At 40.4% G+C, this 25,147-nt stretch overlaps 1 protein-coding gene across 3 annotated transcripts; it reads left to right on the plus strand.

Annotated features, from left to right (window-relative positions):
* Nucleotides 1-431: 431 nt before the first annotated feature.
* lrrc17 (leucine rich repeat containing 17) lies at nucleotides 432-25,072 on the plus strand. 3 transcript variants are annotated; one of them, XM_030720256.1, is made up of 6 exons: nucleotides 432-750; nucleotides 8,744-8,803; nucleotides 9,888-10,238; nucleotides 10,785-11,271; nucleotides 20,704-20,859; nucleotides 24,255-25,072. In XM_030720256.1, the coding sequence occupies exons 3-6, from the start codon at nucleotides 9,963-9,965 to the stop codon at nucleotides 24,695-24,697; spliced, it is 1,362 nt and encodes a 453-aa protein (XP_030576116.1). In that variant the 5' UTR covers nucleotides 432-750; nucleotides 8,744-8,803; nucleotides 9,888-9,962; the 3' UTR covers nucleotides 24,698-25,072. The 3 variants fall into 3 exon arrangements, with proteins under 3 accessions (XP_030576116.1, XP_030576117.1, XP_030576118.1); XM_030720257.1 differs by lacking the exon at nucleotides 8,744-8,803; XM_030720258.1 differs by lacking the exon at nucleotides 8,744-8,803 and having other exon boundaries at nucleotides 9,891-10,238.
* Nucleotides 25,073-25,147: the final 75 nt, after the last annotated feature.

The raw sequence follows: 25,147 nt of genomic DNA on the forward strand, positions 1-25,147 counted from the left end.
TTTACAAAACCTTGTGAAACCACAAATGCTGTCTGCAAGATACATGGTAACATCTTCCAAGGACTAATAACAAAAGCGTGCTCTACCACTCAAATCAGATGTTGGAGGTGGACCAAAGCTATTTTGAAACAAGCCTGTAAAAGTTTAAGGTAAATCTAGAACTTTCTTTCTTTCTTTAGTAGCACGAAAAAAAAAAAAAGCCAGGCTGGAACACTGGTGTTTGCATTGGTGCGTGAGTGCATTACTTCACAAGTTCTCTCTCGCTTTCTGTCTATCAGGTCATTTCGCAGCACATCTTGGAGTAAGTCCACTGCTTCAACAGAGGGGACCAGTGCAGGGTTGGAGCCCTCCCACGTGTGTGTGTGTGTGTAATGCTAAACCAGACAAAGCCTTGTAGCTCCCTTGAGAATCAGTTTTATGTTGCATGTAGTCTCTCTCTCTCTCTCTCACTCGCTCTCTCTCTCTGTCTCTCGCTCTCTTCACACTTCCAGTACAATCCAGCTGAGTGGGTGAAAAAGCAAGAAGTTCACGAGAGAGGAGAGAGAGAGAGGGAGGGAGGAAGAGACAAAGAGAGTGAGAGCAGCCACTCGTTCGTCCTTCACTCCAGGCTCTAAGTTTACAGGCAGCCAGGCAGATTTTCTTGGCTTGGATGCAGCGCTCATGACAGGATTAGGAGCCCGGGATTCAGGATCGACCGGAGATCTGCAGGTCCAGGTGGACGAGCCTAAGCCAGATTCTCACCCTACACAGGTAGGAAAAAAGTGCATAAGGTCTTTCTACCTACATACATAAAAATTGGCAACTGTGATTTGGCATCATGCAAAGTACAGTTCTTGGTAACAAAATCTGATTCCCCAAGTGCAAACAAAAGGCCACGGTGAACCAATTAAATCACGAAATAAAAGCTCCAGAGTATGTTGTAATAAGACCTACCAAAGGATTATTAATTTTACCATAAATACATAAATCACTCCCCTTGTTTTAAATCCTTTGTTCCTTAGAAATTATTGGCATGTTTAGAGGCAGTGCATCAGCAATGAATGAAAAACGGTGCCATTTTTCATAACATACTAAAGGCTTGATAGTAAGTAATTCAAAGACAAGTTTTGGCAAATGCAGCAACAAAACAGAAGTTTTTGGATTCAGAGTCAGGCACTAACTTGGTAACTGAAGCTTTGATGTGCTTTTGCAGAATGTGTAAAGTGCAATTAACAAAACTCATAAATAAAGAAGAGACAAAAAACAAATTGTTATTCTGTTACAGTGATTTCGGTGAAGTTCTGTCTTGTTCTTTGCTCTGTATTTGAAGAATTGCTGAAGCAAGCAATCTTTTCACTACGGAACATTAAACTGGAAATGCTGAAGAGGCGCCAAGTTTATTTTAACGTGTGTGTGTGTGTGTGTGCGTGGGTGGGGTGGGTGTCATTGACCCCCAAGATTAATTTTGAAATCTCTACATTGCCATATAAATATTGCAAATGTAGTAAAAAAAAAAAAAGTAAATAAAAAGAGAGGGAAACATCCCAGTGTTCATTTTAGATGCTTCCTGCTTTTGTTATGTAACCAACCGGTGGTCCCGCTCACACTGCTATGACAGATGGAGCTGAGCACCACTTCTGCCAGGGAGAGAGGTGAATTTCTCCTCTTGGACCCTCTTTGCACCGCAAGGAAGGAATTATAGATAGCCACGCCCTCTAAATGACTTCATGTTCATTGAACACAGCCGGTCCTCGAGCTGGTTCAAAATGACTGCAAGAGTATTCACAGAAATGTCAACGAAAAGTGCTACAAAAGTTTTAGGTTAAGAAAAGAAACCAAGATTGCTGCACAGTTTACTGAACAGCTGTTGTATGACTGTACAGGATTCTTGCTTAGGTGTCTATGTGGATATGTTTGTGCATGTGCTTGCAGCCATATGTGCAGAGAGATTTACATGCCCCCATTTAAGTGAAAGTCCAAACTCATGCTTGGGAGTGGGAACAGTGTGTAGTTTCCCTCTGGAATTCTGCAGGGGAAAAAAAGGGAAGAGAAACTTGCTAGACTTGCAGGTTTACTCTCATTACAAAGTGCATCAGTGCCTTTCACTTAAACCTCTGTTGTTTCTGGCTTGCTGCAGTTACATTTCAATAGAGCACACTGGGGTAAGAATACGAGTGGGAGAATTCTGTTTGCCTTTACCGCGCAGATGTGTCTGGCACTAAACCAAACTGGTTAACATAGCTGGGTGGTGTTGGAAAAAGCATTGTGTGTGTTTGAATTCTGTTAAACATCTTGTGTCAGCTTTTTAAGTCACTTTTTTTTCTTTAATAAAGACACTGAAGGTTTTTTTTTTTTTTTTTTGACAGAAACATACTATCTTACTAAAACTGTAAAATTTTACATAATTAGAAGATAAGCTCCCTCCCCTGCTCTCCATTTTTTAGGGTGCATAATGTTTACTTAAAGTTGACCAGTTGTCGCACACAGGAGTTGCACAGATGCAACAGGACACTGGCCTCTTTCAAAGGGTATTAGTTGCTGATTTTTGGATGAGCTTTTGTGCATGTTTGGATTGCAAAATTTTCAAGAAAACTGGTTCCTTCTGGGCCTGCAGGGGCAGACACAAAGACTGACAAAATGGCTTTTTTTTCCCATCAGAAAAGTTCACCTTCTGCTGTTTGTTTTTGTGAGCTGGGCACCTCTGACCCTCTCTGAAAAATTCAAGTGTTCATTTTCTGTTTCCAAACATTTCTTTCAGAGCACTCTCGGCTTTCCTCCACAGCAGAAATGAACTTGTATGGTTTCAATTAGGCTCGCAGGGATGTGTGAGGGTTCTCTCTTGAATGCTTTCTACATGCACAGCATGTCTGTCTCTGTTACTGTCTCATCCTCTGCTTTAGCAGTATGGGTTTATTATTAGACTCCCCTCCCCCTTCTGTTTTCTATACATTCCCACTGTCTGCACTTTTGTTCTTTCTCTGTTTGCAACTCTGTATGTTTGTAATAGCTTCTTGGTGGGTCTGTTACACAGTTGCAGTTGGGCACACTTGCAGAAGAGTTAAACCAAAGGGAACAATGTAAGGTGACCTTACTGGGTATTTAAAAAAAGAAAAAGAAAATCACCTACGTATAAGCTCACTCCTTGTCCTTGCACTCCAATTTTCTGTCTGTTCTTTTTTCCCCCCCTCTCATTAACTGCCTGAGTTACCAATTGATGGTTTCCTTGTGCATGTGACTTGGATGGAACTTTTACATTTCATATGAGTAGCTAAGAAGCAAAACCTCATTCTTGTTTTTACAGCCTCCCCTTCTTGTTCTCACTTTCTCTAACACAGTGGCCCTTGTGTTTCTGAACTGTTTCCCCCTGGCGGGCTGAGCTCTTTCCATACCAAGTGGCCCATCCACTGTTACTGGAGCATGAAGAGCCTCTGTGGTCAAGCAGTGCAGGTAGCCACTGTGCTGTCTCAAGGCTGTGCTGACGAGAAACTGTAACACTAATCAGCACAGATCTTTTTTATTTATTTTATTCATATATCTTTTTATAGGAATGCCCTGCTTCTTCATCAGCCTACGAGCCATTGCAGTGCCTTTGGCTTGTCTTTTCTTCATTTGTAAACCAGGAACAATTTTCTATCCTGATTATGTAATATCGCTGCAGTCACTGAGAGGTCAACAGTGGTCTGTACTTTGACCCACAAATATAATCTGACAAAATCTGCTACACTGGCACTGTTCGAGGTTGCAGCTTTACCCCAGCTGGTCAGGATTTTCAAAAAGCTTTCTTCTTTATTCCCGGACTTAACAAAAGCAGTGACACCTGAAACCAAACAAAAACATCCCTTTGCCAGCACAAATTTTAGCCTTTAGTTGACATCACACTTTTTGTAACTTTAATTTTGCCCGTAGGACTTTTACTTTCTTCCTGCGGTTTCTATTTAGTCTGAAACATCTTTTTGCATCTGGTTTTCAAATAAGAGAGCAGCCACCATCTGTATTTCTCCAAACTGCCTCTTCTTCTGTAACCCCCTCTTCCTGACGTAGGTGGTATGTAATTGTGTGTGTTTGAGGAAAACCTGTCTGCTCTGGTCTGCTGAGGCCAAATGGCCCATTTGAGCCCACACAGACAATTCAAAAAACATACACACTGAGCATGTGTAGGCATGTGCATGCCCCCCCCCCCCCCCTTCCATTGCCTGTTTCTGTCTCTTGGTGTCTCTTCCTGTCATAATAAATTGTTTTCACATTGTTTTTCTGTATGTTTCCGCTGCTTCATTCACACATCTGCTCTGTGGCCACCAGTTTTTTGCAAATGGGTCCAACTTTCTCATGTCGTGGCTGCTGTCACCACAGAACTCCTGCCAATCCATCTGATTAAATTACTGTTAACTATCTGCTTTATTATCCAGTGCTCACAACTCCATAGTCAATGAATCACTTAAATGTTTTGCTTAAATGTACTCAAAAATAGTTCTACACAAAGAAGTAATTATTTGCTCTTACATCTGTTCCCTCTTTTTCTGATGATTTTCTGTAAACTCTAGAGATGATTGTGTGGAAAATCTCAGTAAATCAGCAATTTCTGAAATTCTCAGACCAGCCTGTCTGGCACCAACAAGCATGTTCAAAACCACTTAAATCTGCTTTCTTCCCCATTCTGATGCTCGGTTTGAACTTCATCGGGTCACCTAGACCACGTCTACATGCCTAAATACATAAAATTCCTGCAATAAGACTGGCTGATCAGTAACTTGCATTAACAAGCAGTTTATCAGGGGTACCTAACAAACGGTACAAAGCCAATAACATAATCGGTCGAAACCAATCTGAAGAGCCCTTCATAGAAAAATGGGGTAACAGTGATTGTACTGTAGAAATGGGCAACATTTCCTCCATCTGTACACTGTAGAATGCTACAAACCTGTTCACCTCTGCTTTAATATTTTCTCTGCTGCTGGGATTGGTATAAACTCAGCTTGGGTCTGGGGGTCTTTCACATATTTCTTTCTTACACTGTGTTGCTTTGGCAGCTGTTTGGAGACATTTGATGTTGTGTTCTCAGAGGTGTTTCTGGTCCCGGAACAGTTGGCACCTTACTGTCACTTTCATGATCTTCTGTGAAATATTTTATGATCCAAAGTAATGTTTAAATCTCCATCCTCTCTGTCAGCGTCCTATCTTATGCATAAATTAAAATCAGACAGCTGTTGCAATTTTCTGCATATAATTACAGAATACATGCAGTATAACACAAGTAACTCTAGACTAAAGCATTTATTCAGTGGTTTGTTTTCATTTGTGTTGAGTACGTGAAGTCCTTTACTAATCTTTAGAGTGAATGGATAAATCATTTTGGCATGAAAAGACATTAAAAAGATTAATTAAAATGATTAAGCAATGTTTTTTCCATCTATTTCAATCGTTTCAGGCACAACAGTGAATGTGTGTTCAGTGCGCTCTGGTAAATGGATCTATCACAGCTGATAGCACTGTAATCATGCTCTCACCATTTAAAGTGTAAATCTCTGAAGGGTTTAATGGCACTGCTGCTGGAATGTGGTTTCTCTTAAAAAATTCCACAATGCAACTGGGCCAGAAATGTGTGGAAAAAACAAAACAAAACAGTGTCTAATAATTAGAACCCAGAAAAAAAAAAAAATCAATTTCTATCATATATCTATCATAACAAAGTAACCTGGAGACATTTAAATTGCACTCTTCTTATCATGCAGGACTTGGGATAAAACTGTCTTCCAGACAGGGCACAGACATGACACTATTCACACATAAAGTATGGAAAAATGACATATGATTCCTATTTCCGACACTCAAGAAGTAAAGGGCTCAGATTCCTCTCAGGTTTATTTTCAAAACTCCTGGATATGTTGCTACCACGTTTTGTCTAGACCAAACTCTATTCTGGTTCAGGACAGATGTCAGTGGCAGGAAGACAGTCTGTGTGATATTTAGAGAAAGGCTCCTGAGGATAGATCTAAGAAAACCTCAAGGGCCTTTTGCTAGTTGTTCACAGATGGAGGGAGATATATATATATATATATATTTTTTTTTTGTTTTTGACCACTTTGGGTTGGCATACACTGACCAGTGGGAGCTGGAGTGGGAATTAATACTAGAGTAGAAGGACTAAATTGGGCTGTTGTGGCCATGGGGTGAACCAAAGGGGTGCGTTTAGCCTGAGAGAGTTTATTATGGTCACAGCTGGAATGTGTACTGGATATTGTAGACTGACCAAGCCTATAGTTGTCAAAGAAAATAGTTGATCATGCCTATAGTTGTCCAGAAGATAGAGAGACACCCTCTTTTCTTCATGGCATACATTCAGCATGGCACTGGAAACATTCCTCAGAGATTTTGGTCCATGTTGACACGATGGCATCACAGAGTTGCTGCAATTTTGGCGGCTGCACATCCATGGTGAAAACTTCCCAATCCACCACATTCCAAAAGCCTGGAAGCAGCCATCAGAAGATCGGTGCACTGTGGTCAGAAAGGGATGGACATGGTCAGCATCAATAATCAGGTAGGCTGTGGTGTTTAAACAATGCTCAGTTGGTACTTAGGGGCCCAAAGTGTGCCAAGAAAATACCCCCCAACACCATTACACCACCAGCAGCCTGAACCATTGAATCAGTGCATGATGGATCCCTGCATTCATGTTGTTTATTCTGACCCAGATTCTAACCTAACCAACAGCTGCAACAACAATGTCAAACAAAAAATCAGATTCATCAAACCAGGCAGCATTTTTCAAACTTCTATTTTGTAATTTTGGTGTAGCCTCAGTTTCCTGTTCTTACCCGGCAGGAATGGCACCCAGTATATACTGGGTGCCATTCCTGCCGGGTAAGAACAGGAAACATCTGCTGCTGTAGCCCATTTGCTTAGAGGTTAGACATGTTGTGTGTTCAGAGATGCTCTTCTGCATACTTTGGTTGTAACAAGTGGATATTTGAGTTATTATTGCCTTCCTATCAGCTTGAAGCAGTCTTACCTTTCGCACCAACAAGGCATTTTCTCTTAGAGAAGTTCTGCTGACTGGATATCTTCTCTTTTTGGACCATTCTCTGTAAACACTAGCGATGATAGTTGGAAAAATCCCAGTATATTAGCACTTTCTGAATTACTTAGACCAGTCCAGTTATAACTTTACACTATCAATATTAATACAACTGGTAGGGCTGAAATACAGTAGCCTACTGTATATCCACCACCTGTGCCAGATTAAATAACTTAATCTGAAAGCACTTATATTGCTAAATACTTAAATAGTAATGCATGAGGATGTGTCAGGGTCTACTCAACGCCTCTCTCTGTGCTTTCAACCTGAGTCTAGTCTAGTCTGGAGTTTATACGTGGCATAAGTCTCTCACTGTGTTAAAATGCACCACTCATCAGCTTCATAAACATACAGCACAGGCACAATAACATGTTTATGCTTACAGACTGGCACGAAATACAGGCACAGTTACACAGATAATGATAGGTAGAGACTGAGAAGACCAGTCCATTAAGTTCTTGTTGGCTTTGGAGAAGCAGCTCACTAGATGGCTTCAGGGAAAGAAACTGAGCTTTCATGTTTGCTTCATTTGATTTATGGATGAATTATAGATGGACAGTTGAAGATTTCTCAGTCAACTGCAAAGCATGCCACCAGCTACATTCTCAGCTGCTGCTGTCTATGGCTAGATAACATGCCCAGTAAGTTATTCACAATGGAAATACACCATCTTTATTGACAGGCTTGTTCCACTGTATGAGTCTGAAAGACGGTAACAGAGCTGCGGTTTGGCACAGTTGGCCTTAGTCAGCATACATGTGCGTCTGTATGTGTGTGCGCAGTGGTTGTTGGCAAACCTGTGCGCCTTCCCCTCCTTCTCCTCCTTTTGCTCTGATCACACAAGGGGCCCATGACTCACGCATTTTGGGATGAAATGTGCACACCCATACACATGCACATGTTCACATACTCAGCAGGCTGTGAGAACAATTGGTTGTAGTGCCCCAAAAAAGACAATTACCATCATTATTAGGCTATAAATACTAATATTTATAGTCCTGACATGTTCATATTTGTACCTGATGACAGTGATGCAGTTTGGCACTGCAAATGGCAAGGCAGCAGACCAAGAAACAGAGACAGAGGCTCTGTGTGGTTTTAAAGCAATAGTTTGCTTGGGAAATTTTGGTAAGCTACTGTTAATATGAAACTAGAATCAGTCTTGTTAGCTTAGCAGAACGACTGGAAACCAGTAGGAACAGCTTGCCTGCGTCTGTCAAACAGTGAAAAAAATTCATGAAGTTCACTAATTAACACACCACATTTTGTTGGTTTAATCTATACATAAAATGACGTGTAAAACTGCAAACTTGTGGTTTTACATGTTTTTTTTTATGTGCAGTACTATTTCCGGGTTGTCGTGCTTCGGGATGATCTTCACTGGTTTTCTGGGAACATCACGGTGGTGATGCATATATTCTACTGTCAAACTATCCAAATGACTTTTTTTTTTCTCAATAAAAAGGTAAGCTTGCTGACACTCGTAGGGGTGGCCAATTTCATTGCACAGTCATTATTGTATCGAGCTCTGGATGTGATAAAGAACATGCTGAAACTAAATTATTCCAGGATAGAATACCCCCACGCCACAACACAAACAATGTATTGCTACTTGTGAATGAGTCCATTTATGAAGAGAATAAGTGTGTCTGAAAACATATCTGACATGTAGCTCTTTTTTTTTTTTAGCTTAAGGTAGAAAGCAAAGAAAGAGCACTCTGTGATGACAACATTTCAACCCTTGATATGGTAACTTGTTTGAAATGTCAAATTTTTTTTGCTCAAAATCCCATTTTCCTGTTTTCTTCCCCACTTCTGCCCACTCAACACTCACTCAGTGTTTCCACTAATTCTTTCAGCATGTGCAGCATTACCATTTTAGGTGTTGCCACCTAAAATGTTTATAAAAACAGACTCTCTTTACCTGTGAATTTTTACTTTCCATTACACATAAATGTATGCATATTGTGACATTAAACACTGACAATTTCAGGTTTTATATTCTATAAAAAGATTAAATACAAGTGTACGTGGTCATTTAATTAATCATTCCAAATAAAAAAGTGTAATTCTTCATAAATAAGATTCAATTAATGTACCTCTAATAGCAGAATTAAGGGAAACATAAGAACTGACAGGCAGCTATTAAAATATTCCACAGCATGCCTTTTGTCCTGTCTCTCTCCCCTCAGCCTCAAGTGGTAGCGGCAGACGACTGCCCCTCCCTGAGCCTAGTTCTGCTGGAGGTTTCTTCCTGCTAAAAGGGAGTTTTTCCTTTCCCCTGTCACCAAGTACTTGCTCATAGGAGGTGATTTTGACTGTTGGGTTTTCTCTGTAATTAGTGAATGGTTTTACCTTAAATATAATGTGTCTATTTGTTGTGATTTGGTGCTATATAAATACAATTGAACTGAATTGAAAATCAAACTTCCATCCATCCATCCATCCATCCATCCATCCAGGAGGGCTATGCGCAGCTGTCATGTGGAAAGAGACTAGGTACACCCCGAACAGGTTTTCAGTCCATCACAGAGATAAGGCAATGATTTATGCTCACATTTACACTACAACCAAGAATATCCACTCATTAACTTCACATCCCTCAGTATACAGAGTACTGAAGATAACCCACATACGTACAGGGAGAACATGCAGTGTCCACACAGAAAGGCCTAAGTGGCCTGACATGTTCTAATTAGGGACCCTCTTGTTGTATGGAAACACTGCACTGCACTAAACAGCTAAATTGCAAATATGATTTTATGTGAACTGGCTGCTGAAGTACTTTAAAAATTCATTTTCTTCTCTTCCTCTTTTCCTGTGTTTGTCCCAGCAGCCATCACTGACCTCCTGTATCCCCTCCTCATCTGTCTTCTGAAATTGACCCGATCACCTTTCCTCTTCTGTCATGCATCTCCTTGGTCCCCTCCTCCTCCTCTTGCTACTCCTCGGATCAGCTGAACCCCGGAGAGGCCCTCGGTCAAAGGCTGTGAAGAGGAGCGCTAGGGGCCATGTACGGGGCAAAGGCAGGCCTGGGGTCACAAGGCGTCAAACTGAGGAGTGTAAGGAATACATGGAGGCAGGAGAAAAGTACCTTGACTGCCAGGACAGGCAGCTTACCACTGTGAAGCAGGACTGGCCCAAAGATATCCACCACCTACTGCTGGCAAGAAATAAGATTCAGGTATCTGCAGCCAGATTTCTGCCCACCTGGTGCAAGTAACAACTGATAATAATTGACTGATGATAATTAGATAGGATGATTGATACAATTTTATGCAACAAATTGGGTTCTTTGTGTCACTTAACCCAGGGTTAAGTATCCATAATCTCTTACTCTGAAAGTAAATTCAGCTGGCTTGCTGATGCCATGAGCATCTGTGCACCAGTTATTTGGGACCGAGATCAAAGACAGACTTTACTTCCTTATGTGTGCAGTTTTTGCATGTCTGAGCAACCACAGGATGTTTATGTCACAGGTGTTGAGAGAACTAAAACAAAATGTTTGCCTGCAGGTTAATAAATGGAAATGATGGAGTTATAGATACTGATCAAAGCAGTGAAAATGAATATAACCAGTGAGGGAAATAAAATGGATTTTGCTTTACTTTTATTCGGTTCTTTGGCACTTGAGGATTTTGGATTTTAAAGGAGTACATTTTTCAATTTAAATGCCAACGTATAGTCCAGAGATACAAGTAAAACAAGCCAAATACATCTCTTCTTTTAGGTTTTGAGGGACAACATGTTTGCCCAGTTCACCCAGCTGAAGAGCTTGGATCTCCAGCAGAACCGCATCTCCATGGTGGAGGATGGTGCATTCAGTGGCCTCACCCAGCTCACCACCCTGCTCCTCCAACACAACGAAATGACAACAGCCTTTGAGGAGGCCCTGCTACCCCTACCCCGCCTTACTTACCTGCGTCTCTATGACAATCCCTGGAGCTGCCTGTGCCCACTGGACAGCCTGATCAGAAAACTGCAGCTACCTACTAACCGCAACCTGGGCAATTATGCCAAATGTGCAGAGCCTCTTTCACTGAAGGGTCAGAAACTGAAAAAGTTGAATGTAGACTTGCTGTGTGAAGAAGACAAAAGGCCTGAGACGGGAGATGGACGACGGCCGAAGCCACCACCAAAAATAAAGAAACCAGAAGCCACCTCCATGTGTCACACATACATATTTCCCAGACCGCTGCTGGACTGCAGCAACAAAGGTGAGAGAATGTCAAGATGTGTATGCCTATAACTTTGTCTGACTTCATATTAAACTACAGTCTATAAAACTTAGATTGTGACGTGTGCTTTAAAACTTGGATGCCACTATAATATAAATTAAAGCCGCAAGCGGCAATTAAAGGCCCTCGCCACCTGTGAGCCCCCGAGAACCCCCCGTGACCTGCTTGAGAGCCGCTGCTCCTTCCACATGTGAACCGCCTTCCCTGCAAACCACCTGCCCTGCGAACAGCTTGCAACCAACCAGCAAGCCACCTGAGATCCCACTTTCAAGCAGTGTGCCACTGCTTCTGCCAAATGTAATCCCCACGAGCAAAAGTGGAAAATCTTGGCAAGAATGGACATGATAACACTGTTGATTCTATCTGTTTGTCTGTTTCGAAGTTTTCTACCTTTTTTCATGCATTTCAGAGAACCTAAATGTGATTCTCGCCATGTAATGCTTTGGTTCCATCTGTACAGCGCGCTAGTGCAGTTGTTGCCCTGAATCCATGAATGTAAATTAAGTCTTGTGCAGCACATAAGAGAAAAAAAATGGCAGGCAAAGTGCAGAAAGAGTGCGTGAGTGATTGCGCAATACGTGTGACAAGGTTGTGGTTTCTCCATAGCGACGTGATCTTGACATTGGGGTGGTGGTCACGGATGCAGCGTGAAAAATAGGGCATGGGTCCAATTGACTTTTTTGATGAGAAGTATCTGAAGAATGTTGAAACAAATTTTCATGCCTGTCAGAGAAACTAATTTCAGGGACCTCCATGCAAATTTTCATTTTGTTCTGTAGGGGGCGCTTTTGCAGCAATCGCCATTGTTTCTCCATTTATGGATTCAGTGTAAGTCTGTTCATAACTGATTCCATTTTGGGGAAGATCGGGCAAAGCATGTGCGACTGATGGCAGGAAAGAGGACGGGAAATTTTCGTAAAATGAAGGCCAAATTCAGGGGCCTAGTGTGACAAGACCGTTGAAAAGAATACAAAACCTTTGATAACTTTAGATGCCCTATGTCTGTAGATGATGCTGAGCCATTTTGGTGATAGTGGGTGATAGTGGGTTGATAATGATGGTTGATAATTGATGGTTAGTATCCAAACTTTGTTCTTGGGGATGTGGTGGAAAGAAGAAAATTTTACCATGTACTAAACTGAAATGGTAAAACATAGGAATAATTGTACCTGCACAGGGGTTAAAGTGGGATTTGGCAGGTGGGGGGGGAACATAAAATCTGTTGTAGAAATGTAAGGTGGAGGAAAAGAATTAGTTAGAAATGAGTCCATAATAACTTGTTTTGTGAGTTCCAGTAGATTTTACTTTGTTTACAGGGTGTGATCATCTGACCTGTGCTGCTGCTCTGATATTTACTTCTCTCTGGGGCTTTAGACTGCTCAATTCTGCAAGATATAAGCAGATGTTTCACAAGGTATTTTATGATAGGTGATTTCCAAACCCTGGACACTCTAAAGCTGTTATAAAAGGTAGAATTAAGTGAGCAAACCTAATGTAAATTAAATGTAAACTGATGTCTGCTACCCACAGTACAACCTTACATCGACCATGAACACCACTGCCTGCTCTACACCAGTGCAACAACTTCACCACTGTACTGCAAGCTAACCAGTTAAGCCTAGTACATTGTTTTCATGCAACCTTTGAAAAAAATGCAAGATGCTTCACCAAAACACAATTCAGCAACACATCATGTATAGATCCAATATTGGATTTAAATACAGCAACTGTACATTTAGCTAGAAGACACATTCTGTGATAAACTGTGCAGTTTGTGTGTTTGTTGATGTTTGTTGAGCTGTAAGAGACGTTGCATTTAAAATTAATTGCCACAATATTACTCCATCTGTAGTGCCAGCATGACCCCAACTTTACATCTGCACCGTGAATGCAGGCAGTGGGATGTCATTATTTTCTTATTACTGAGCAAGTATTTCCATGCCGTCACTGGAAGCAACGCCAAACTGTGGCAGATGAAAAATTAAGCCATCAGACAGTAATATGCATTAACCTATGCATTAACCTACCAGATTTAATCACTGATTAACTGAAGGTGCAGGAATGCTGTTCTGAATAGTCACTTTCAACCCTGTGTCTGCACAGCATTAGTGTACTGATATAACTTTTAGTCAAAGTACAGCCTCATAGAGGCTACTGATAGGAAGTGCCTACACATGTCAGTGTGTTTTGTGAATATTGATAAGAACTTGTTTCGTGCAATTACAAAAGTAAATATAGGAAGTGAAATAAACTCTGACAAAGAACAATTTCATTGTTTCTGTGCCAGAAACTAAATGCATGTGAAATCACCCAATGTTAGATGGTTTGCTGAGCTTGGCCACTTCTTTTTTGCAAACAGACTGCCGTGACAGAGGAGAACTTCATGTGAAAAGGCACATTTATTAGGTTTGTGCAGCACTCTTAGGGGTAGAGACATGCTTATTTGTTCAATTAAATTAGGCACAAATGAATTTTGCTGATGTATGTTATGATTATGAGCAAGCACAGCTCTTTGTTTTATTAGGGCTTTATTTTCACTGGGTGACTGAGCCTTACTGGGTAGGTAGGAGCATGCTCTGAATCTGGTTGTGATCTCCTCTTTCAAACTCTTGCTCTGCAATAGTTTGGGGGTAAAAAAAAAAAGAAGTGGGCTTTCATACAAATCGTACATACGCAGATTTTTATGTGAAGGAAACTTTTGTCATTTCTCTTTATCTGATCACACAATATATTTGGCTTACTGCTGTTATTCCCTATTTTGTGTCATGGTGTGTAAGGTATTGTGTGGCATTTGATTAGGTAATTTTTTTTCTTCCTTATTTTAATATTAGACAAAAATAACCAGAGTAATTACAAAATGCAGTTTTTAAATTATTCTTTCGTTTATTAAGGGGGGAAAAAAAAGCTATCTAAATGTACCTGACCCTGTGTAAATAAGTAATTACCCCCGAAACCTAATAACTGGTTGTACCACCCTTGGCAGCAGGAACTGCAATTAAGTTTTTGCTATAACTGGCAGTGAGTCTTTCATGTCACTGTGGACAAGTTTTGACCCACTCTTCTTTGTGGCCATATTGGGGTTTTTGAGCATGAACACCGGTTTAAGGTCATGCAAAAGCATCTTAGTCTAATCGTTAAATCATGAACCTGTCTTACAAAGTGAAGTAGGCTGAAAGATCTCAAAAACAACACATCATGCCACAATCTAAAGAAACTCAACAACAGATAACAAACACAGTCAGTGATATCTGTCAGTCTGGAAATAGTTACAAAGCCATTTCTAAGGCTTTGGGACTCAAGTGATCCACAGTGAGAGCCCTTATCCATAAGTGAAGAAAACTTGGAACAGCGGTGAACCTTCCCAGTAGTGGCCAGCCTGCCAAGATTATTCCAAGAGCGCATCAACAACTCATCCAGGAGGTCACAAAAGAATCCAGAACAACATCTAATGAAGTCCAGGCCTCACTTGGCTCAGTTAAGGTCAGAGTTCATGTTAAGGTCATTGTTCATGGTTCAACAATACGAAAGAGACTGAAAAAAATGGCATATTTGGGAGAGTTCCAAAGAGAAAACAACTGCTGACCAAAAAGAACACAATGGCTCATCTAACATTTACCAAAAAAAAACAGCAAGACTTCTGGGAAAATATTCCGTGGACTGATGAGACAAAAGTTCAAGCTTTTGGAAGATTTTTGTCCCGTTGCATAAAAGTAACACATTTCATAAAAAGGACATTATACCAACAGTCATACATGACTGGACCTGGATGATTTGCTGTGATTGATGGAACCATGAATTTTGCTCTCTACCAGAAAATCCTGATGGAGAGTGTCCAGCCACGAGTTTGTGCCATGAAGTTTGAGCGCACTTGGGTTATGCAGCAGGAAAATGATCTGAAACACAGCAGCAACTCCACCTTTAAATAGCTCAAAAACCAAAAAAACAAAATGAAGCTTTTGGAGTGGCCTATTTAAAGTCTGGACTTAAATCTGATTGAGATGCTTTGGCATGACCTTAAACAGGCCATCCATGCTTGAAAACTCCCCAATGTGGCTGAATTGAAACAATTATGCAAAGAAGAGTGAGACAAAATTTCTCCACAGCGATGTGAAAGACTCATTTCCAGTTATCTCAAGTGCTTACAGTTCTTGCTGCCAAGGGTGGCACAACCAGTTACTAGATTTAGGGTTCAATTACTTTTTCACACAATAAGAACTCAGGAAGGGTCATATACTTTTTCAAAGCACTGTATGTGTGCTCCAAGCTTTGCAACTACAGTACCATCTATCTTGTGTTTTATTGTAACTTGAATGCAACATTTGTTTTCTGTCTTCCAAGGGGTTTTGGAAAGCATCAAGTAGACACATCTTAATCTGCTTTAGGTTTCAAAATGAAATAGGCAAGTCCAGTGTCTCACCCAGTTTTCACATCTGGTTCTATCTGTGCATTAAACTGTCTCTATGAGAGCGTTGTCACAGAGACCTCGGTGTTGCCTTTCAAAAAGACAGACGTGGCTATTTATGAATTTGTGCAGATCCCTTTGTGGTTACTTTTATGTGGCCTCTCCAGTTGCTCGTGTATCTTCTTCCCTTTGTTGTCCTCTCACTGCACATTTAATTCAACACACTGTTTAACACACACTGAAACTCACTCACTCGCTCTGTCCATTATCCAGACCAAGTCCCACATGAGCAATTGAACACATCTATCAATGGCGAGCTTGTGCCCTTCAGAGAAGGCAGCCTTTCATAAAGAATAGACAAGCCAAAACCACACAATGCAGCTTCTGTGTTGTAAAGGCTTGAGGAAGCTTTTGCATATTTTCCTAATTTTTTTTTTTCTATAGCACGGTGTTTGAATCTATTCTTTATCTGAACCACTATAAGGTTTCTCTGTTTTGCTCACAGGGTGATTATCCCATCAATCTCTCCACATATTTCCTTTTTTTTTGCCCAGTAATAATTCTCCCCATCCTGCCTTTTTCTAAATTGTGCTGCACCATGAAAGCTGTATGTGATGTGTGAATGTTGCTTAATACACTGCAGCTGTTGTGCATGACAGTTAATTCATGGTTTTGTGCTTTTGATTTGAAAGGACGCCCATGCTGCATACTGCGAGTTGTTATCAGATGATTGGAGTCTTTTCATTTTGTTTTCATTATGTTCTTTTTCAGCACTAATGTTTTCATTTAATAGTTGCATTAGCTTTGCAAAATCTAATCTAAGATTACTCTTACATGGTTTCTGGGCTACTCTTCTGTCTATTTGACAATCTAAACATATACTACTGATGATGCTTTTGATTTGCACTGTCATCCTTCAATACTAAGTATTTTTCAATAAATTTTCAGATTATATAAGGGCAGCACAGTGGCACAGTGGTTAGCACAGCAAGAAGGTCCTGGGTTCAAATCCACCTTGGTTGGGATCTTTCTGTGTGGAGTTTGCATGTTCTCCCCACGTTTGTGTGGGGTCTTCTCCAGGTACTCTGGTTTCCTCCCACAGTATAAAGACATGCGCTTAGTTGGGTTAAGTTAATTGGTGATTCTAAATTGCCCATAGGCGTAAATGGTTGCCTGTCTCGCTGTGTTTGCCCTTCAATGGGCTGGCGACCTGACAGAGTGTACCTTGCCGCTTGTGTTTGGCCACCACGTGCTATGAGAACAGCTCCAGTGCACCTTGGCAGTGATTCTTCAAGTCTCTGGAACTTTACTAGTCGGATGGAACACCATTCATATAAAAGATGTTCCATTATTTAGTGTTTGGATGATGGGTGGTAGTAATAGTGATCCCTCACACCCTATGGATGTGAACAGATCATCCTGGAAGAGACTGTTCCCATCAGTAGGGTAAAGATGATCACTTAAAAGAACTTTGTATCAATTTGCAGTACTGTGCAAAAGTCTTGTATCACACTTTGTTTCTTTAAGGCTGCGTATTAAGTCAATAAATCATAGGATTCAGAAGTAACAAGTGCTCTGTAAAAACTTCAGGCCATTTGAGTAGGCGGCACAAGAGTCATATATATGGGGACTTGGCTGCACATACACCCACCCTCACAGCATGTTATAGCTCTCACTGGACCTCCAGGATTGCAGACAGCAGACAGACAGTCAGCAGAAAAAAAAAACAACAAAAAACTGACAATATTTTCAGTTGAGCAACAGTTGCTGTGGTTTCCAGGGTCCTGACTGCAATGTTAACTGTTTAACTTTTGGGAAATGTTTAGTTTTTCACACTGAGGTGATAAGGTCACTGAAGTGATGTGAGAACAAAACAGAGCTGATCAATTTTGCACAACTTACAGTAAGCAAGCAAAAGTAAGGGCGGGGCACTGATTTGGTTATTGTAATAATTATGTGGTAAACAGAGTTGTCAGCATATTTGAACAAAAAAGCTTCATCTCTGCCTCTCTATCCATGTGTGAATGAGTTGCATGAAAAATGCAGGAGAGATGGTAGAAGGTAAACTAACAGGGCTGCTAATAGGTTTTCCACTTTCTTTGTTTAAATTTTTACAATGAATAATGGAGTAGTATTAATTCTGTTCTGCATACACTGCACTGTATGTATTACTCCCTGTACCAATAATGCATTTTGGTGCATTTACACTTTAACAACTAAGGTGCATGTGACTTCACATGAAATATGGAACCGAGAGAGACCTGTGCTAAATACGGACTAATTTACTGCTTCCTGATGCTACTATGCAGCACATAATACTGGCTAACGTTGTTAAGAAAAGATGTGAAGCAACCTTTCCCTCATCAAGAGTGGGGTGTGCTTCCAAAGCAGCCAAAAATGACTGCTTACTACAGTACTTACAAAGCACAGATGACCCCAGAGTAATCATGTCAGCACTGTTAAAAAAAATGAACTGCTTCTCTTTCTGCTGTCTAAACAGAATGAAAAGTTTTGCAACACATCCTTTAAGTGGGCTCAGCATTGTTGCACAAACTGAGTATTTACTTTGCAGGAATGACATCAGCGGTGCTTCATGATATTTTTGGAAGTTAAAGTAAAGAAAGGAAAGGAAAAGACTCAGGCTTCAAACTTTTACTTAACTCGACATGGTCATGTAAATCATCCAGAGTGCTAACCCATAAATACTAGAGTGGAATACAGATAAATTTCCAGATAATGCTCTGCACGCCTACTAAATAATGTAAATAGCTTTGTTCTGTCTATTGAAACTGTATAAATACTGCTGTGCATTTACTGTCATGCATCCTCCATGTGTTTAACTAATGCACGACCTTGTGTATGATTTATACTCCTAGAGGAATTTCCATGCACTGCACTGGCAAGCGGCCAGCTACATTACTGCAAAAAATCATTTAAAGTTGGCCTGTTGAAGCAAACCAGGTGATCTAATTTAGACAACAAATAGTAAGTTATGACATCTATGAGAAAGATAAAAATGATATTCATAGCAGATTCTTTTTAATAGAAGCATTTTCTCAGTCAGCTGTAGAGCACCAAGAACTTTTTTTTTTCTTTAACAGAAAAGTCTAAGAGGTACAGATGTTCACTGAAATAATGACTTCAGCAGGAGTCCGGAGCAGTAATGGATGATTTTCACATTTCCTGGCATGTTCTCTCTCCTTCTCCTTCGCTCCGCATCTTCCTTCATTCATCTGCCTCATCAGTAGAGACATGTTAACAGATGTTAAAGCAGAAAAGCGCTTAACGCTTTATCTGCCATATCTGCTCCATTAAAAAAGAAGGAGAAAAAAAAAAGACTCCTGATAAACCCTTTTGACTTCCTGAAAACACATTTAGGCTGATGCTGAAAAAAAAAAAAAAGGCAACAAAACTAATGGCTCAAGATGATAAGCAAGGGAAGTTAGCTCTCTGTTCATGTCTAGCTCAGCTTCTTTTTTTGAGTTTTTATTGCTCAGGGAGAAACAAGGACTTCTGGTCACAGACACTACTGTCACAGCTGAATACACAGTGTAGGCGTAGCTCCTTATTCACTGTAAAAATGTATCTGTCTTTGACAGAGAGGATTTGCTTTTGGCTCGAAAAATCTGGTTTCACACAAGGGAATCCAGGAATTTGAGTCTGATGTTCGCATTTTCCCCCCTTTTTTTTTAAATCTAAAAACCTGCTTTGACAATGCTGCATGCACATGTACGCCTAACAGTAGTCTGGGATTCCCTTTGGACTTTCCAGAAGAAAATTTCTCACCATGCAGGACTGATAACATGAGCTTGAAGGCTCTCCAAAGACAGGTTTTGCTTCCCTGCATCACATCACAAAGCAGTAATCATTACATTTCCTGAGTGTGTTGGCTACATCTGTGTGAATGCTGCATGTGTGTGCTTTCTTGGAGTCTGTGATGATTTATGGCACCATGCCTTGATGATAACTGTCTACAACATCTGTGGCAGTAACGCGTACGTGTATAGTCAGGAACATCTGCACTATAAATATGTCCATAAGTGTTCTAAATAGATGCAGGAAGCTGCTTGCATGCTCTGCCACACGCATATCAGTCATAATCTTACAAATCTACAAAAAAGTTGGCATTTCATACCAAAACAATACATTGTTTAATTATGTCTTACGCCGTACTTGCTGCCCCAACCCGCTTATGTTTCCTCTCATCTGCAACCATTTTGCTTCAGGAACAATCAGCTGTGATGATACAGGTTGCATGGGCCACCTACTCTGTTTTAAACAGAACTATGTTGTGATTGGCACAGCAAATGCGACTTCCAATTTAAAAGATATTCATGATGCTGCCCACCCTGGCAGGTTCAACAAGTCTAATGACTGAGGGAACTGCAAAGCTCATTCGTAGTCTACACTATGAAAGCTTTGATCAAAAACCTCCAAAAATTAAATTGTGATCAGAGAACCTGCATCTATGCATTGTTAGTGCACACCATACAACTTTCAGCCTTTTATTTTCAGTGGCTTTCTACTGACAGTGTCAAATCTATATTTCACCTGCCCAGTCACAGCAGGAGTAACATTAATAAAATTCACCTCCGGCGTGGGACTTTAATTCAAAACTGCAGAGAGGCTCTGTTATAGAGATTAGCTTATGTTTCATGCATTAACGTCTTCAAAGACAAATATGACTGCGTGAGGCTTCCAGTGTAAGCGGAAAAAAGCTCCCTCTGGCAAACAAGTGAAATGTTGTAATACACTATGTCTTCTTTGACTCCATCTTAAAAATGTTGCACATAACCTACAACCCATCTTGAAAACATAAAGACACATTTCCATCTCAGTCAAAGAGCCGGAAACATTTGCAGCCTCTGGCCTCAGCAGTCAGATTAATTTGTTGTGCTATCAATATGCATACATGATTGGAAATACTTTTCTCTTTCAAGTTTGCCCTTTTAAACTTGGTATCATGAAAGTTGAAGGCCTGATGCTTCTGCACATTTCTCCCACTGCAGATTTGAATAGCATCCCATCTGACCTGCCATCGGACATAGTGAAGATGGATCTGTCCAACAACAACATAAAACATCTCAAGCCAAAACAATTCCTGCTGTCCAAAGACCTGAAGCTGCTCAACCTCAGCAGTAACAGTCTGCACCATATAGACACAGGTAACAATCCTCTCTCACACACATGCACATCTGGATATACAAGTATCTTATATTGTCACAGCTCATAAAACAGACCCAACTGGACATCTCTGAGTCAAGATATATGTCTTTTTTTTTAAGTGTGGTGCACTTAATGAATAAAGAAATAAACAGGCTGTTCAACACATCCACCTTCTGTTGTAATGTTTTGCTGCACTTTGTCAGGGCTGAGCACAGACCATGACTAGAGGAAGTAATTGTGGGGAAGTGATAAAGCTGCAAAGGAAAAACTGAATGAATAACATGGATGCATCTGAGCAGAGAAGCAGGGAAGATCTTTTTTTTTTTCTTTTTAAAGATTAATTAACAGTATAAATCAGATATAGCTCCAGTTGAAAGTTGCTTGTGCTGCATTGGCTGGAGCGACTTAGCTTGGTAATGTTTCTGGCATGATCTCTGGCTCATCTCACCAGAGCTTTGAGCAAATTCCATACTAATTTACTTTATAGTTACAATAAGCCAAGAAAAACAATAATTATACTTGACAACATCTTTACAATGATAACAACACTGATTTGGATGTTCATTGGCTGTTTGGGGGCAGTGTCAGGACAACCAAGTGAAATGAAGCTGAGAAAGAAACACGTGTACCACCCACACACTTGGAGCAGGACATTCAAGTCAGTCAAAATGAGTCATATTTAAAAATATGAACAGGTTTGTGCTACACACTAGGGACAACAGTGGTTGGAAAGTGTGGCACAAGCAAAATTGTTGAACATGCAATGTTCTTGCAGTCTAATGTACTTACAGAGACCAGGTCTGTGACCACTTGTAGTTAGTGGCCATCTCCAAAGCAACTTTGGTACTGTATGCCAAGGCAGCAATAAATTAGCAATAAGACGGCATAAATCTGCTGTCAGTTTGGCAATTACATGCAATCTTTTTGTAATAATCTGATAAATAATTGTGATAAATTGGCAAAAATCTGCAAATCTGTTGCTGTCCCCATCCACTGAAATTCACACACATACAATTGGTCAGCATTTATAAATTAGACAGCAACTATTTGCAAACCTTGGCCAATCTGTGTGAGAGTGATTGCAGTCAGTTTGAGTGGGGAAACCTGTTTTGGGTCACCCAGAAATTGAGGGTGCTGCTTGCTCAACCTCTTGGGCATCTGGCTGGTCACCACAACTGCTTACAATCAGCCTCCAGTGGCAAAAAACATCAATGTGATCTGCTTTACTTTAGTGTGACCAAACTTTTAGAGAACTTTAATAAAAAAGTCATGAGGGATCAGTTTCCTTTACTGCTCCTATTTGTCTCAGCAGCACACATGCTGCTGTTGTCATTTAATTCAATAGTTTTCAAAGTAAGGTAAAATTACATTAGTTCTTAAAAAAGAGAGCAATTTTTATGGAAATATACAAATACTGAACATGAAATGCTGAGTGGAGATCAAAGCAAGGTTTCTGAAAATGGGAAAATCTAAAACATTTAGGTTTCATACATCAGTCTCATTCAAGCAGATGAGAAGTTATTCAGAATTTAAATTCTGCACCAGCAGTACAGGAGTACTGTACCATTAAAAAGTGCACATTCATTATTCTCACCAGGTTAATGATGTGTGAGTCCATCCCTTCCTGCCCAGGAGGGAAATCCTTTTCAAAAGCTTCATTATCCTGCAGCAACACATGTAAACAATCTGCTTCAGCTCACTGTGCTGAAAGTTCTTTGGAAACTCAGGAAGAAATTCACTGTAACTGTGAGAGCCTCTGATTGCCAGTGACATGTGGTTTAAATCCTCAGCCCCTCTTTTTAATCACGTCTACATTCAGAGTACATTTTTTTTTTTAAAGAAAAAAAAGTTGTTTATTTATGGTTTTCATGGGAAGGATGACCAGAGAGAGGAAAGAACCATGAATGAAAAAAAAACTCACACACATTATATCAGTGTGCTATTATTTGTGCTATTATTTCACTGTTGGCTTTGGCAGATTGTTGTGCCAGATTGTTGTGGTTTATTTAGGCAAAGCAAAACTCCCAGAATAGACAAAACAGTAATTTAGATGGTCACAGGATAATGTATTATATTTAAAGGCTCATTTTCCACATTTTCCTCTAATTAATAACTTTATATTTTAGGAAATGTAAAAATACAGCATCCCACCCATCAGAAAAAAAGAAGAAATTTCTTTCTAAATATTCAACAACTGAGCACAGTTTAACCAACTGTGTTATTGTGGGTGAAGGCTCGGTGACTGAATCTTGACTCTAGACTAGACATTCGGATAAGGATGTTCTGAAACAAATACCATGGAAGAACAGGGAAGGGACCCTAACAAAACAGTTCAGCATTTGGGAAATGTGCTTCAAACTTTCTGGCAGAGAGTTGGATGAAAGGATTTGTGAATTTCAGTTCCTAGGAAAATAGCGTGTATGTGGTCCAACAAGCGAAAGAATAGTATCCAATATGGGAGAGCCGCAAGCCTCATGAGTCCAAAGATAAGACATGGGAGGAAGAGGTGAAACAAGCGCATCCCCGCCCCCTTCATTACACTTCCTTCCTCTACTATAGTTTCCGCTGCCTGTGTTATCTTTAGAATTGAATGTTCATAAAGCTTATATAGACACTGAAAGGATTTCAGCCCCAAACCATCCATTTTTCAGACTTTCTTTCAAGTTTCCACTTCCATCAGTTCTCTTCTTCTCACTGTGCTTTTCTACCTCTCTGTGCTCTACACACACATCTTTCCTCCTCCTCCCATTTTCCTCCCCTCCTCTCTTCCGCTCTGTACAGATCAAAGCTTGGCCAAAGGCTGGAGAGCATGAAATGGTCTCTGCTGTCCCATTCCTCCCACCCAGAGTGCATCCACATGCACGCGCGTGCACACATAAGAAAAGCAGACAGCTAACAGTGACTGGAAGCATTTGAGGATGTCAAAATGTTTGATTTTGCTGATCATGAAACCCAGCGGAAATTCAGTGTCTATACAGTGCAACTGGCCTTGGGTTTGCCTGAATGATTTCTATCCATCATCCATCCATCCATTCATTTTCTTACGCTTTCCCAATTCAGGGTCACAGGGTGGGGCTGGAGCCTATCCCAGCTGCCACAGGACGAGAGGCTGGGTACAGGCTGAACAGATTTCCAGTCTGTTGCAACCTGATATGAAATACCTGAATTATGGGTTTATTAGATTTGCAAACATTGAATTGAAACTGCAGTAAAGTGGTAATTTTCTTTTGTGTATTTTCATTCATTTTCTCTGAGTTTATTCTATGTTTATATTTTTTTTTTTTTTTTTTTTTTAAAGGTCTCGGATCTTTAAATGCCATAAGTGTTTTTACAGAGGGGAACAGAAGACAAATGAATGCCAGCTAATTTACTTTGTATCTTTTGCTCTTCTCAGGTGCATTTGCAGGCCTGCTGTACCTCCGTGAGCTCGATCTGTCCAACAACAGTCTCCATTACTTCCAGTACAGTGTGCTAGAAGACCTCTATTTTCTACGGAAGCTTTCACTGGACAACAACCCATGGTTCTGCGACTACAACATCCACTACCTAATTTACTGGCTCAAACACCACCCTGGCGTCCATTACACTGGCCTGATCTGCTCAGAGCCGCAGGAGTTCAGGGGCTGGCGTGTTGTGGATTACGTCAAGACCTACAACGGGGAATGTCCTAAGGACAAACAAACAGAAGGGACAGATACAGGACAGGGAGCACAAGGAGGGTCTGAAAATGAGGCGCAGGAGGTGCTGGCAGATATGGGTGAAGGACAGGGGGAAATCCTGCCACAGCCCCTGAAAAAGAAGGTGCCAAACACATTTGAAATCATCAGGCTGAGTTAAAACAAAGGTGAATCAGATGACTGGCTAGGTTTAAAAGAAGTTTATACAAGAAGATTGAAATGGATATTTGAAGATGAGGAAAACAATGGATTAATACAAGCAGGAACTGTTTTGTGGTAAAATCCATTCTGGAGGCTTTTAGGGATGAACTTTCCCTATTTTGTATGGGTTCCAGAAACACCTAACATGGTTTTGGAGTTTTTTGGTTGTAATATCATATTGCTAAACAAAGGACTAGAAAATGCTTTTTGAGTTTTTTTGTTTATTGCTTTGCCCTGTTACAGTAATTTTGATTTTGACTTCAGGATTATACTTTTTTGAAAAAAGTAGTTGTTGGTCTTTTTGCATTAATGTATGATAATGTGTACCTGTCTTCTGGAAATAAAATTTGTTTTATTTTTTTTTTCTGAAAATTTGCTTTACTATGATTGAAGGCAAAAATGTCATTGT

The sequence above is a fragment of the Archocentrus centrarchus genome, chromosome 23, assembly GCF_007364275.1.
Source record: "Archocentrus centrarchus isolate MPI-CPG fArcCen1 chromosome 23, fArcCen1, whole genome shotgun sequence".
NCBI lineage: Eukaryota > Metazoa > Chordata > Actinopteri > Cichliformes > Cichlidae > Archocentrus > Archocentrus centrarchus.

Coding starts and splice junctions, on each gene's coding strand:
- lrrc17 (XM_030720256.1), top strand. CDS start 9,963: ATGCATCTCCTTGGTCCCCTCCTCCTCCTCTTGCTACTCCTCGGATCA. Junction 11,272..20,703: donor GCTGGACTGCAGCAACAAAG/GTGAGAGAATGT, acceptor CTCCCACTGCAG/ATTTGAATAGCATCCCATCT. Junction 20,860..24,254: donor TCTGCACCATATAGACACAG/GTAACAATCCTC, acceptor TGCTCTTCTCAG/GTGCATTTGCAGGCCTGCTG.